General features: G+C 45.4%; 1 protein-coding gene across 6 annotated transcripts in view; it reads right to left on the bottom strand.

Annotated features, from left to right (window-relative positions):
- The window catches only part of MUS81 (MUS81 structure-specific endonuclease subunit), a 1,262,762-nt gene that overhangs the window by 902,887 nt on the left and 345,583 nt on the right, over nt 1-14,292 (bottom strand). For all 6 annotated transcript variants that reach the window (XM_069645007.1, XM_069645006.1, XM_069645008.1 and 3 more), the window contains one exon: nt 10,751-10,914. In XM_069645007.1, coding sequence (XP_069501108.1) covers nt 10,751-10,914 — 164 coding nt within the window. The remainder of the gene's footprint in view (nt 1-10,750; nt 10,915-14,292) is intronic.

Raw genomic sequence — 14,292 nt, 5'->3', positions numbered from 1 at the left:
GATCCTTTCCTAAATGGAAAGAGACTAATTGCAATAAAATCAAGAACATTTTGCAGGGCACAGACTTTATTCTGTGCGCACAATGTAAAAAGGAGTTGGGTTTAACGGAATTAAATAGGTACCAATACTTTCAGGTTCGACATTGGTTCTTGGCTTTCCCGAACAAAACCGCAGCCCTACTTTTACATTTGAGAAATGTTCGATTTCAAATCCAGGAGAGAAAACCCTCATTTCCAATCTGTATCGCCAATTACAAGAGGAGCCTCAAGAGGTTAGCTTGAAATATGTTCAGAAATGGCAGCAGACACCGGGAATATCGATATCTACCAAAGAATGGCAGACACTATGGAAAGAAGTCCTAAACTATCACATTCCCTACAGATTAGAGAATCGTGGTATACGGCTATGCTACAATGGCATTATACCCCACATAGGCTACACAAAATGAATCTAATTAGCACTGATAAATGCTGGAGAGAATGCAACGGTAAGGGTGACTGGCTACATATGTGGTTGGACTGTCCTAAATTGGCCAATTACTGGGGGAACCATTAATAAACATATTCAATGTACGCTTGGTAAGCAGTCGCAGGCTGATATAAAGGAGATCCTGTTGGGAATTGTTATATTGGAGGAAGGAAAAATGGCCTAAACATAAAAGAAAAGCACAGATTATTCTATGGGTGGCAGCTTTAGTGGTAAATTCCCAACATTGGAAAGAAAGATCCTCCACACGTTCATGACTCGTTTGTGAAGGTATGGAACTTTATTGCCTTGGAGTGGTTGGCGTACCCTATCCAGGGAGCGCAACAGGCTTTCATGAAAGAATGGGGAATGGTACTGCAATTTATACAAGATGACTACAATGTTGTACTTTGCCGACACAAACTGCTTATTTTAGGCATTGTATAGACTGATTCTCTGTGGACACTTTATGATTGCGGTTGGGGGGACCGAAGGGATGAAAGTGAGGGTAAAGGGAGGATTTAAGGTGGGCTGGGTATATGTTCATGGTTTATAAAATTTGAAATGCGAATAAAAAAATTAAATAAAAAAAAAAGAGCATCCTGACACATTATCCCAAAGACACTACAGAGGTTATAAACACATGGACAGTTGTTGAAGCAGAAGTGGTCCTTTTATCTTTGAACTGTGGCAATACCATCCTGGAAGGAGGATATCCAGGATTACCATTGGTGCTGTTTACTTTGCTGGAATTGGAAGGGGACCTTTTCAAGAGAAAGCCAAATAACTGTTACCAGTGGATTTTTGTTTGGGTGAACTTTCGTTTCTTTTGGAACTCATAAGAACTGACTCAAGACTTTACCTTTCTTTAGGAACACTTGGAGAGACCCACTTTGGACAATTCTGGCAAAGGGTTCTACCCAGGATAGGTGAAGGTCATCCAAGTCACTGGTTGTTTGGTAATCACTTATGATTTACTTTGAATGTTTTGTTGTTTAGTGTGAGGGCCAGTTGTGTGTATGCTAGGAGAAATCTCCTTAGAACTTAGACTTTAGACTAGGCAGGGAACTCCCCGATACAGTGGGTTTAGTAAAGGTTTATTTGTACTTTTTTATTAAAAACATTTCTAAAACAGAACTACAAGCAGTTGGCCGCCTCACATTACTGACCCCTCACACAAGCCTCTGACATGCAGACGTCCTTAAGCGGTGGAGACGCGCTACTCCACAAAGCCAGCGGTAGTGTGAGGAGAGACCAGGAAGAAGCAGAGACGCCGGAAGGCCAGCGCTGGGAGAGGCGATACAGCCGAGGAGGAGACAGGGAGGGAAGGACAGTCTTACCTGGTGGCGTGACCACGCTGCAGCAGTGGAGGGTCAGGGACCCAAGAAAAGTCGCCGGGACCGAGCCTAACGCGAGAATGGAGGAAAGTGCAGAGTTGAACCGGAGCAGAAGAGCAGATGCTCACAAGCCCGCAACGCTAAGGAGAGGGGCAAGCGGCAACATCCTGACTGGAACACCAACCCACTGGAACTCACCCAAAGGTAGAGAAGTTACCAGGGTTGCACACGGGGCACAGGGAGGCAAGCGGAATTAGAGAAAGAGACTGACACAGGAGGTTACGGGAGCCTGGAAACACTAGCATTTCACACATTGAAACAGGAACAAGGCTTAAAGAGACTAGAAAGCCAGAGGGGCCTAGCGAAATAAGAGACATTTGGGAAACCATACAGAGGAGGGAACCTGGAGGGATCGACCAATTTACTCAAGACAGCAAACCAAGGAGGAGAAAGTGGCAAAAGTGGTGGACAAGGAAAAAGGAAACAATTACTGCAAGCAAAGAACTTGGAACATTTAATTTACAGAAAGACATGTACATTCTTATAAAGTGCTTAAAAGGAAAGCTGAAACCTTTTCATTTGTGAACTGTTTTTACACCGGGAACTATCTCCTAATGAGACCCCATCAAACATTGGCCGGACAGGCCTGAGTTGAGAGGTTAGTTATCTGGCATATTTTTAGTTCTTTTCCTACAATGGTACGGCTAGATAGTGAATAGGTTTTTGGACTGAGGACTAATTTTGATTTGGACAGACAAGCACCCTTAGTTTAGTTAAATAGGGAGGGGAAATCACTCTTAGCAGTAGAGCCAGCTAGGCATTTTGCTTTTTTTTATTTCAATAAACACCATTCAGCATATCATTCTTGTGTCCAATCGCTTCTTCTGGTTTGCCACAGTTCAGAGAGAGAAATCCTTGTCTTGCATTCTAATTGGTGAACTAGAGGACTCTGTTCTCACAGGAACTGTTAAAGAATAAGCACCTCTCTTATAGATATTTTAAAAATCGATCTAGGGTCTTGCACATTAGTTAGAAATAACAAATGATGAAATTGTGGATTCAAAGGCAGGTGATACCCTGCCTCCTGAGGTAACTAAGGAGAGAGCTGATGAATAGTAGCCCTATTTGGGCTACGAAAAAATCTTTTGGAGATCAGATTTCAGACTCCCTGAATCTGATTTCTTAACTAGCATGGTCCTATGCTTCTTTTTGAGTGTCTTGGGCAACTTCGGAACCAAAGAAAGCCAGTCGAAATTTGTATTCCTTCTGGAAGCATTTTTTTAGGTTCAGTCATTACCAAAGAGACCACCTCAGGAAACGCGGGTACTGAAGAACTGGAACCCTAAATGAAGGAAAGACTCGTTTCCCTGAAGATGTACCAGGTACCCAGATCACCTTTTTAAAAAGAGGATTTAGAAGAAGCTTGATCGACTCTGGCTGTAAGCAAGCCAATTCGGTGCCAAGCCAAAGCTATATAGTGATTCTTCCTGTTATTGCAATTATCTTGTATGGGGTGTCTAGGACATCTAGTACTGAGGTACTGGTGTTGCTGATCTCATACCAAGGGCTACTTTCCTACACTGTGGTATTGGTGCTTTCTGAACAAGCGGTACTCAAACGTAGTTGCGCATAGCAATCCCTTCCTTAGCAGACCGGTTAAGTACCTGAAACTGGTGTTGTAGTATTCATCTCTGTACAAATTGGGGGCACAGAGCACATACATGTAAGCCGTGACTGCCCTCTTGCCCATGTTGGCAGTCTCGTCATCCTCGAGAAAGTCCTCACTCACAATCAATTATATGTCCCAGCGGTATAATGTCCTTTCATCACAAGGCATTTTTACTTGTGCCTTTTAAACGTGTACAAATCTACCAAAAAGGTTAGAAATGTTTTGGGGGGTTGGGAAAGGGGAAATAGGGGTTGGGGGGGAGAATCGGGAATAGTTCGAAATAACCCCCTGTGAACGTGAAGGAACCTTAACGTCCAACAATGACTGCGAGCCAGTACCCGCGAGCGGACGCGGGTTGACTACATGTGACTGCGAGCCGGCAACCGAGCGGGGTCGTGAGTGGTTTGTGCGGCACTGCCAAACAGGCAAACCCAACCTCGAGTCAGGAAGGAACGGTGTCCGCGACTCGGAAGTAACATGCATGTCAGAATCCGGCGAGCCGGGTTACGAGCGGGAAGAGAACAATACCCGGGGTGCGGAAAGCGACCGCGGAGCCCACCTTGTACAACGGGTCAGGTGTAAACTACGAGGAACCTGAAACAAACAGTACAGCTACACGGACTTGGGGTTGGAAAGACAGCATAGACCCCAACCAGGAGACCACATTAATACCCGCTCCCCGGGCATGTTACCTAGCACACGCACCTGAGGTCCTCCACAGTAGCCATCAGGTCCAGCCAGAGGGAATGTGGGAGAGAGCGGAGTGGAAACCCTCAGTCAGAGAGAAAGGGGGCGGGGCTTCAGGGGATATTTGTAGAGTTAGCAACAAGGTTGCTTCTGATTGGTTGATTGTCAGTTTCACTCTTATATAGGGAAAAACCACCAAAGGATTGGGTGCGTTTCTCCCATGCTTTTTCAGAACAGCCGACCTGCGGGAGAGAGAGCAACGCCAGAGACGCTCTGGGCCTATGAAGACTAAAAGGACAAATTCCACATCTCATCCTTACCAAAGAAGACTGAATTAAGCTTCTTGATAATTCTTTATTTTTTTTTTGCCTGAATAAAGGACTTTTTGTTTCTTCATCCCTGCCTTCCTGCCTCATCATTACAAATTTGGTGGCAGCGGTGGGATAAGGCAACGCAATGGAGGCAATCATAAAAGCGCTGGCAGAAGGACAACAACAACTGCAGCAGGCGATTCAAGTACAGTCTCACCAAGCCCAGACTGACCGCCAGGCGTTGCAGCAGGCATTGCAGTTACAAGCCGCCAACCAAGACGCCTTGAAGAAAATGACGGAAGCGGTGGCTGCTAGAGGGAATCCCACGGCCCCAACAGCAGTCCTACAAAAATTCCAACCAGGCGAGGACCCATGCTATTTCTTTATTAATTTTGAACGGGTTGCCAGAAATGCCCAGTGGCCAGTGGAAAAGTGGGGCCATTTCATAGCCCCATTACTAACGGGAAACATGCAAGGGGCCTACCAGGCAGCCAACCCAGCCGGAGACACATCTTATACAGAGATAAAAAGGACAATACTAGAAAGGATGGGAATGGACGATGAAGCATATCGGATCAAATTACGGGAGACCAAGCTTAAGCCAGGGGAAACCCCCAGACAACTGTATTATCGCGTCCATGACATCACAGACAAATGGTTGAAACCCGCCAGTAGCAGTGTGCAAGAGGTGGCGGACAAAATAAAGCTGGAACAGTTTACTGAGGCCCTCCCATGCAACGGTGGGTAAGGCAACACCATCGGCCTACACTACCAGAAGCTATAGATATCGCTTCAGCTTTTCAGAAGGCAAGTACCAGCAGGGGAGGACCGCCGGAGCTACCCAGAGCTAAACTGCTGAAGGGGACAGGAACTGGAGAGCTAAAAACCCATAGAGGAGAACCAAAAACAGTACCCTGGCCCAACGTAAATCGACAACCCCAGTGTTGATTGTGGTGACATATCGCACGGTTTTGCCCCAGGAAAGCCAAGCCGGCTGAACCTATGGAAATCGGGTTCCTACAAGGGAAGGAGTTTCGCCAAAGCCGGGATCCATACTTCCTAGATGTGAGAGTGAACAGAACAAGTAGACAAGCCCTCCTTGACAGCAGAAGTGAGCAGATGTCACCTATCCCAATTAAATGTGTACACGGGGACACTAGGACCTACCCGTCGAAGGAGATTATCATAGAGGTAAAGGGGGTCGAAAATAAGATGAAAGTTGCCATCATGCCCCACTTACCCACCCCGGTGTTAATAGGGACTGACCTTCCTTCTTTCCAAGAATGTGTTACAGAAGCTAAATGGTTACGAAATGCTCCATTCTCACAGGTAGACATCAGGGATAATTCCACCTCCAGGCACAAGAAAAGCAGGAGTGAAGTCAGACGAGGGAAAAAGGAGTGGGTTGAAGGAACCAGATATACTGGGTGCATTGATTGGATGCCAGAAGTCAAAAGTCCTACATACCGTAGTGAGTTAAGAACAGACCCTACGTTGAAGGTAGCCTGGGAGCAGTCCGTGCCCTATCGAGAGAAGGGAACAACCTATCCTTGGTTCAAGTCCACTAAAGGTCTACTGTATAGTGTATCCAAGGGACAACTAGACAATGATCTTGAACAATTGCTAGTACCCTTGGGTTACCGGAAAACGGTAATAAAACTAGCCCATGACGACACTACAGGAGGACACCTGGCCAGAGAGAAAACCCTGGAAAAAGTGCTAAAAAGGTTTTATTGGCCAGGAGTCTACAGAGAGGTTGGAAGATATTGTGAAGAATGTGCAATATGCCAGAAGACCAATCCCCGGATGCCTTCTAAAGCCCCATTACAACCTATGCCATTGATAAAAGGAACCCTTCTACGGTATTGGGATCGATATCGTGGGACCTTTGGAACCTAACAGTCATGGCCACAAGTTCATCCTAGTCATTGTAGACTATGCCACGAGGTACCCCGAAGCCTTCCCGATGGGAGGCATCAGTGCAGCTAACGTGTGCAACTTTTGGTACCTTTCTTTGCCCGGGTTGGGTTACCGGCAGAAATCATCACGGACCAGGGAAGAAACTTCGTCTCTGGGATCATGCAGGCCGTATGTAAAGAACTGAAGATACGGCAACTCCGAACATTGGTGTACCATCCTCAAACAGATGGTCTCGTAGAGAGATATAACAAAACTATTAAGCACATGTTAAAGAAGATCACCGAACCCTCAGGAGCAAACTGGGATAGGGTCCTACCTTGGGTACTCATGGTACTATGCGACACTCCTCAGTCCTCCACTGGGTTTTCTCCGTTCGAACTGTTATTTGGACACAAACCGAGAACGGTGCTAGACATAGCAAAAAGTGAGTGGGAAGACCAGGAAGAGGAGACACCACTTACCGATTAGGTCTTAGAATTACGAGAAAACCTATCCAAATTAAGGGACATGGCACAATCTAATTTGGGTAGAGCACAGCAGGCCCAGGAGAAATACTATAACCACAACTCCAGAGTACGGTCTTTCAAAAAGGGGGACAAGGTATTGGTGTTGTTGCCTACCTCCTACAACAAAATGTTAGCCCAATGGAGAGGACCCTATAAGGTATTAGATGTCTTGGGCCCAGTTAAATACTTAATCGAACAGCCAGCTAGAAAGGATAAATCAAAGAACTACCACATAAACCTGTTAAAAGAATGGAAAGAAACCCTGGACAGCCCTATGGACACCAAAACCATGAATATGTCACAGGCCTGTAATGAGTCTACCCAACCGGCTCTTCAGGCAGTACAAAGGGGGGCTGAGTTATCCCAAGAGTAAAGGAAAGAACTACTGGAGGTACTTACGCCGTTAGGAGATGTATTTTCATATGAACCTGGAAAAACCCATCTGATAGAACATCGGATAGACAACCTTCCAAACCAATACGTGAGGATACGGCCTTATAGATTATCCGAAAGCAAAAGAGAAGCGGTTCAAAGAGAAGTGGACGATATGTTGAAGATGGGAATCATTGAACGATCCACTATCATTGGTCGTCCCCGATCGTTCTCGTTCCAAAACTGGATGGGTCCACTCGGTTGTGTATGGACTACAGAAAACTGAACGGCATATCAACGTACCAGGCCTATCCTATACCCCGAGTAGATGAGTTATTAGAAAATCTAGGGGCTGCACATTATCTGACTACAATAGACTTTACCAAGGGTTACTGGCAGATCCCTTTAAGAAGGGAAGACAAAATCAAAACCACCTTCTCGACACCATCAGGGTTGTACCAGTTCACAGTCTTACCATTTGGACTGCACAGAGCACCAGCTACGTTCCAATCGCTTATGAATCAGATATTAGCACCACATGTTGCTTACTGTTCAGCATACTTGGATGATATTATCGTATATAGTACTTGTTGGAACGATCATCTCATACACCTACAGAAAGTAATAAAAGACCTTGATGTGGCAGGCTTGAAAATCAATCCAAAGAAAACTATAGGGGCCCGGCATACCAGATATTTAGGATACTTAGTAGGAGGCGGTAAAATCAGACCACAGCTAGATAAAGTCGATGCCATTCTGAAACTTCCTGTACCAAACAACCGCAAACAGATACGTGCATTTCTAGGGTTCGTAGGTTACTACCGGAGATTTAGTCCCATGTTTTCGTCAATAGCCTCGCCCTTGACAGAAGCCTTGAAAACATCCTATAAAAAGGACGTTCACTCCGATCCCAAGGCTCTCCAAGCTTTTAAGGAGTTGAAGCAAGCCATTTCTGTGCTACTGGTTCTCAGATGTCCCGACTTTAAAAAGGAGTTCTTTTTACAAACTGATGCATCTGTGTCCGGACTTGGGGCAGTACTTTCCCAAGGCGCTGAAGAGGACTTATACCCTATTGCCTTCATAAGCAGAAAACTCCTAAAACATGAGGAGACATACTCCACAATTGAGAAGGAGTATCTTGCCATCAAGTGGGCCGTGGAGACCTTGAGATCTTATCTACTGGGGCATACATTTACTGTCTTTACGGACCACGCACCCTTACAATGGCTGGCAGTTCAAAAGGTCTCAAATCAACGTGTTTTAAGATGGTTCCTAACACTACAAGCGTTCTGTTTTAAGACCGTTCATAAAGCCGCTGCATTCCAGCTCGTACCAGACTACTTATCCAGAAGTGTTGATCGTCCCGAACGGCTCGATTCTTGAGGGACAGTTTGTGAATGTGAAGGAACCTTAACGTCTAACAATGAATGCGAGCCAGTACCCGCGAGCGGACGCGGGTTGACTACATGTGACTGCGAGCCGGCAACCGAGCGGGGTCGCAAGTGGTTTGTGCAGCACCGCCAAACAGGCAAACCCAACCTCGAGTCAGGAAGGAACGGCGTCAGCGACTCGGAAGTAACCCGCATGTCAGAACCCGGCGAGCCGGGTTACGAGCGGGAAGAGAACAATACCCGTGGTGCGGAAAGCGACCGCGGAGCCCGCTTGGACAACGGGTCAGGTGTAAACTACGAGGAACCCGAAACAAACAGTACAGTTACACAGACTTGGGGGTGGACAGACAGCATAGACCCCAACCAGGAGACCACATTAATACCCGCTCCCCGGGCATGTTACCTAACACAGTCACCTGAGGTCCTCCACAGTAGCAGTCGGGTCCAGCCAGAGGGAACGTGGGAGAGAGCGGAGTGCAAACCCTCGGTCAGAGAGAAAGGGGGCAGGGTTTCAGGGGATATTTGTAGAGTTAGCAACAAGGTTGCTTCTGATTGGTTGATTGGTGGTTTTTCCCTATATAAGAGTGAAACTGACAAAGGACTGGGTGTGCTTCTCCCACGCTATTTCGGAACAGCCGATCGGCGGGAGAGAGAGCAACACCAGAGACGCTCTGGGCCTATAAAGACTAAAAGGATGAATTCCACATCTCATCCTTACCAAAGAAGACTGAATTAAGCTTCTTGATAATTCTTTATTTTTTTTGCCTAAATAAAGGACTTTTTGTTTCTTCATCCCTGCCTTCCTGCCTCATCATTACACCCCCCACACACATTTTTTTTAAAAAAACTTTGATAACCTTTCTCATAATTGTGTACACGTTTAAAAGGCAGTCGTATACCTAACACAAGAACTACCATCCAGTTTCCCAGATACTGAAGACGGATGCAATGAGGATCCGCTGCGGAAGACTGTTTATTGCACAGAATGCACTGCTTAAAGCAAGTAGTATTTGGCATGCAGCTGAGGGAGGCACACTCTACAGAAACAGGGGACATTCTTACCGTCCCAAAAAGGAGACTGAGAAAGTAATGCTTTAAAAAGGGAGGCACAACAAAGTCTCCGCTCTACTCGACCCTCCTGAAAGAAAGTGGAACACAGTGTTTGATGGTGTGGTGTGTTGATAAAACACTGCTAGGGAATTTAGGGCTAGGGCATCAAGGTATGCATGTGCATATGGGGACGACCTGCCAATCAAAACTTTCTTGAAGAGACAAGTGTCTTTTTTAGACAACTTTTCCAAACCTTTATGCAAATGCATGCTGACCCGACCTGTTGGGAAGGACAGAGATAGACGAAAGAAAATTCTCAGACTCCTAGATAGTCTGAGAAGGGTTCAATGCACATTTGAAGTAACACAAAATATAAGATTTGTCAGAGAACCGCAAGTTTGCAGTCACCTCCGAGTAGCAGATTAGCTCTACTCCCACCAATGGGAGCCTACACAGTACAGGCCCATTATTAACAAGATGTATGCAAACAAGCGTCATTAAGTCAAGCAGGCTTTAAACAGTAGATGCTTCACAGACAAGACTCCTGGCCTGCACAAGTCCGCCACAATAGCCAAATGTTTTTTTTCAGGTAGGGAAACAGCAAGCAGGAAGATCAGAGGTGTAGGTCAATGTTTAGGTTGGAAACTACAACAAAGTACCTGTAAAAAACAGATTTTGCCACGGCTTTCAAGAAAGGATTGCTTCTATGACGTAAATCAAAACCGATGTCAGAGCAGTGGAAGAAAGAAAACTTTCCCTTGGGCAGTCTTCTCATAGTGAAAAACCTCTAGGTTTGATATATGCCTTGGCTGTTTATATTGCTTTCATTAGATTTCCAACAGATCCAGAGGGCACCGGATGTACCAGTTTAATTTAACTGGATGAAAAGCTAAATACACCAAAAATGTGCTCTCTTCCCCAAGATTAGAACTACAGCTGGGGGTACCACTAGGGTAAAACGCAATGCTTTTGAAAGAACGAAGTGATTCAAAAATGAGATACATGGACCATAAAAATCACCATGAAACAAAAATATACTTACAGTGGGGGTGGGGATCCCGCTACCCTTCTCGTGTAAAGACATGGTGGTATGAAGCTCCTCAAAAGACAACCCCTCAGGCTGTTTTGGATTCTTTTTCTTCTTCTTGCTGCTGGATGTCTCAGTTGAACTGCGTACCACAAGGTTATGTATTGGAGCATCTGGACCTACAATTACAGAGACATTGATCCCATTTCAGAGAGCAGGGTGAGAATGTGGAAATCGGACAAAGGTTCAATGGCCCTATTAGACAAGTAGAGCACTTGCTACGCTTAAAGCAGTTTTTGTAGAGACCTCCAGGGAGGGCAATACAATTCACTAACCTTAAGGTGGAGCAGAACATCCAACCTTAAAGAAGACCAAACCTTGCTTAAAATGTGATAACAAAACAGTAATCAGAAGTAACTTTCAGAATTGGATTTGGACTGTCACAAAGGTACAACTAGTCCACGCAGTTAACTAAGAAAATTCACCACAATGGTATACTGAATAATATACGCATTTATTATGTTATACCTATGTAAACATATTTTAGTTAAATATCTAATTGAGCACAAAATCCACACTATATAAAACTGTATTCCATATTATGAAAACAGTAAATGTCATTGAGGACTCTCCTCAGCTCTAAACTTAAGGGGGGTGGCGACTATCCAGGGAGAGGTACAAAACATATAGTAACAAGGTGGGAGAGGGCACCAGAAGATACGTTTAAATACCTAGTATCTGCACAAAAACAGTTCATTGTCCTACAAGACACTACCCATTCCGATATCATATTGTAGGCCCACTACCAGGTGGTAGGCACACAACATATAAAGACAAGGGGTGGGAAGCGAAAGGAACCAGACATTTGAATACAGTAATACATCTCATACAGGATTACTAGGCCAACAAAAGTCACAGCATTTTTACAACTCAAGGACATAGTGTTATGGAAATATAATTGCGAACATCACAGTTAATCAAGGTTCCAGAGGGGTGGAAACAATTTGAAAACACTACAGTCTTCGGTTGTTTCAGTATTCTGCAGCTAGGGTGCCATTGGCACCCCTCTGCGGGATTCCATCTCTCCAGTCCTTTGCCACCTGCACTGGTTGCCGGTGGTCAGCCGTATTGAGTTTAAAGCGCTGTGCATCATCCACCATGCTGCTTTTCATGGTGTTGGTGCAGAGTTCCTTCAGGAAACATTTCGGCCTTGTAAGCCTACTCGAGCTCCAAGTTCTTGTATGGAAGGCATGGTATCAAAGCAAGACAGACACCTGAGCAGAGTTCAAGGGTGTTTATTAAACTGTAAAAATGGGTGAGATAAACGCCTAATCTAAACCTAAATCTAAGATGGGAGCAAGCTACGACCATCAAAAAATAATAATACAGTCCTAGTGGAGTCTAGACAAATAAAAAAGGACCTATACTCCAAAACCTATTGCCAATCCTTACTGCTATGCTACAAAACATGTGGGATAATGTTCACAAGAAAAGAAAGAAGTGTCCACAAAATATTAAGTGAGGATGTTATGGCCGGGGTCTCCGTGCCCCACGTTTTTTAGCACGGGACAAGGCAGGACTCTTGAGCACAGCACACTCCTGTGCTTCTGCAGCACGAGATTTCAGTTCCTTTTCTCAGATATCAGGACCTTGTGTGTCCAAGTCTCTTTCATGCAAAGTCTCTTGTATTAGAGGGCCTGATGTATTACAAATGACAAAACAAAAGTTCCTTCTATTTATCTTCACATCTGGTGATTATTCTGCACCCTTGGATCCCCCTCAGCCTGGTTCCAATCCTCCTCTCAACGGGCTCAGACCAACCACTCACCGTGACACCCCTCAGTCGGGTTCACGTTTGTCATAACAATGTAGTTCACTTATAATATTCAAAAAGTCTCAATAAGACTTGTGCAACGTGCCAAGGACTTTCAATTGTACAAGTGTTTTGGCTTCACCTTTGTAGGACCACCTTGACACCTCACGCTGCCTCCCCTAGGGCCTCGTCACTTGTTTTTACATCACCCAAAGACTTTCAACTGTACAAGGGGTTTGATTTGACCCTCGTATGACCACTTCGATTTTGCAGTTTCTTTCTTCATACTATGTTGCTTTTTATAACCTTGAGCCCAACACAGTCCACTTTAATATCAGTCTTTCCGACTCACCAGCTGTGCTGAACTCCGTTGGCATCTCCTGCCTCTGGAGTCAAGGACGGTACCACTATGGCAACTGCTTCTCCCTGCCCTGGACATCAGTGCAGGAAGGTTCCTTGTACCGCTGACATCCTTCACACCGATCGCCAGCTGCAATTCTCGCTCTTATGTTTCTTTTGTCGGAGGCTTCGTGGGTCTGCGTTGAAAAGGCCAAAAGGTAACTCCCTGTTTGACGTCCTTTCAGGTCTCGCCGCCTTTCTTCTCCGTTTGAACTGCCGTCCCGTAATAGCTGCTTCTTCATGTGTTTGGCCTTGCTCAGAGTGTGCTCTTGTGCTCCGTCTTTTATCCCAATGGGGAAGGGAAGTCAGGTGTGTGTAATTGTCGGGAACTGCCTAACCCTTGTATTGGGACATGTCAGGTAAACGGCTCGGGGTTTAGTCCGTGGTCGCTCACGGTGTGAGAAAGTGTTCATGGTGGAAAGGGGGGGCGGGTAGAGTTTCTAAATATCCTATGGGGTAGGATGGGGAAAAGGTGTGATAACCATCTCACGCTGCGTTGTCCCACTTCTACCTGAAGACCCCCCATCCAGGTGATCCTGCTGCACTGATCCACCCCCAGGAACTGGATCCAATAGCGATGGCCGTGTCCTGGCCACCTGGATGACAGATCCCGGGGACTAGCGGGTGAGACATCTTGAGGTTTCTCATAGTCTGAACATGCTCACCTGATTCAGGTACCCAGGTTCAAACGCTCGGGGAGGGTCGGTGGGGGCAAGCATTTACAGTGGCAGCGGCTATTCTCTGGAATAAACTGGCATGCTCCCTTTGCTCGACTGAGAACCATCTGCTGTTCCGAAAATTACTTCAGACACTGCTGTCATTGTTTCTCTTTTTGGTGTGATCTTCTGCTCTCCTCTCTGGTTGGTTCCTTGTGCCATGATGCCTTCATTGGCGTAGGTTTGCACTTTATAGGTTTATATTAACATAACATAACCAGGAAAATGCATTTTAGCATACATTTTCAATACAGTACACTTCAGGGAAAATAATTTCATGTTTACCAAAAATAGTTATATTCACAACTGAAGTGGAAAGCAGGACTTTAAAAATAAATTCGAAATCACTGGCAAAACAAAATACTAGTACCTTGGCCTAAAACTCACTGGACCCAAACAGGATACAGGAAAGATGTCCAGGGTCAGGGACGGACTCCCAAAGCCCCTTTGTGATATTTTAAAGTGGAGTACAATATTCCATAAAAGTACATACGACAAAGTCAGTATGCCACCCCCATGGATAGGGAACATGCTGGTAAATCCCAGTTGTACCCCACAAGCGCGGATTCGCCAGAAACCAACCCAAGGAAGACCAGAGGAGAGCCCAAAGAGAAGATCCAGGTCTGTTA

The sequence above is a fragment of the Ambystoma mexicanum genome, chromosome 2p, assembly GCF_040938575.1.
Source record: "Ambystoma mexicanum isolate Mex_15411 chromosome 2p, UKY_AmexF1_1, whole genome shotgun sequence".
Classification (NCBI taxonomy): Eukaryota; Metazoa; Chordata; class Amphibia; order Caudata; family Ambystomatidae; genus Ambystoma; species Ambystoma mexicanum.
This window is presented reverse-complemented; position numbering and strand designations above follow the sequence as displayed.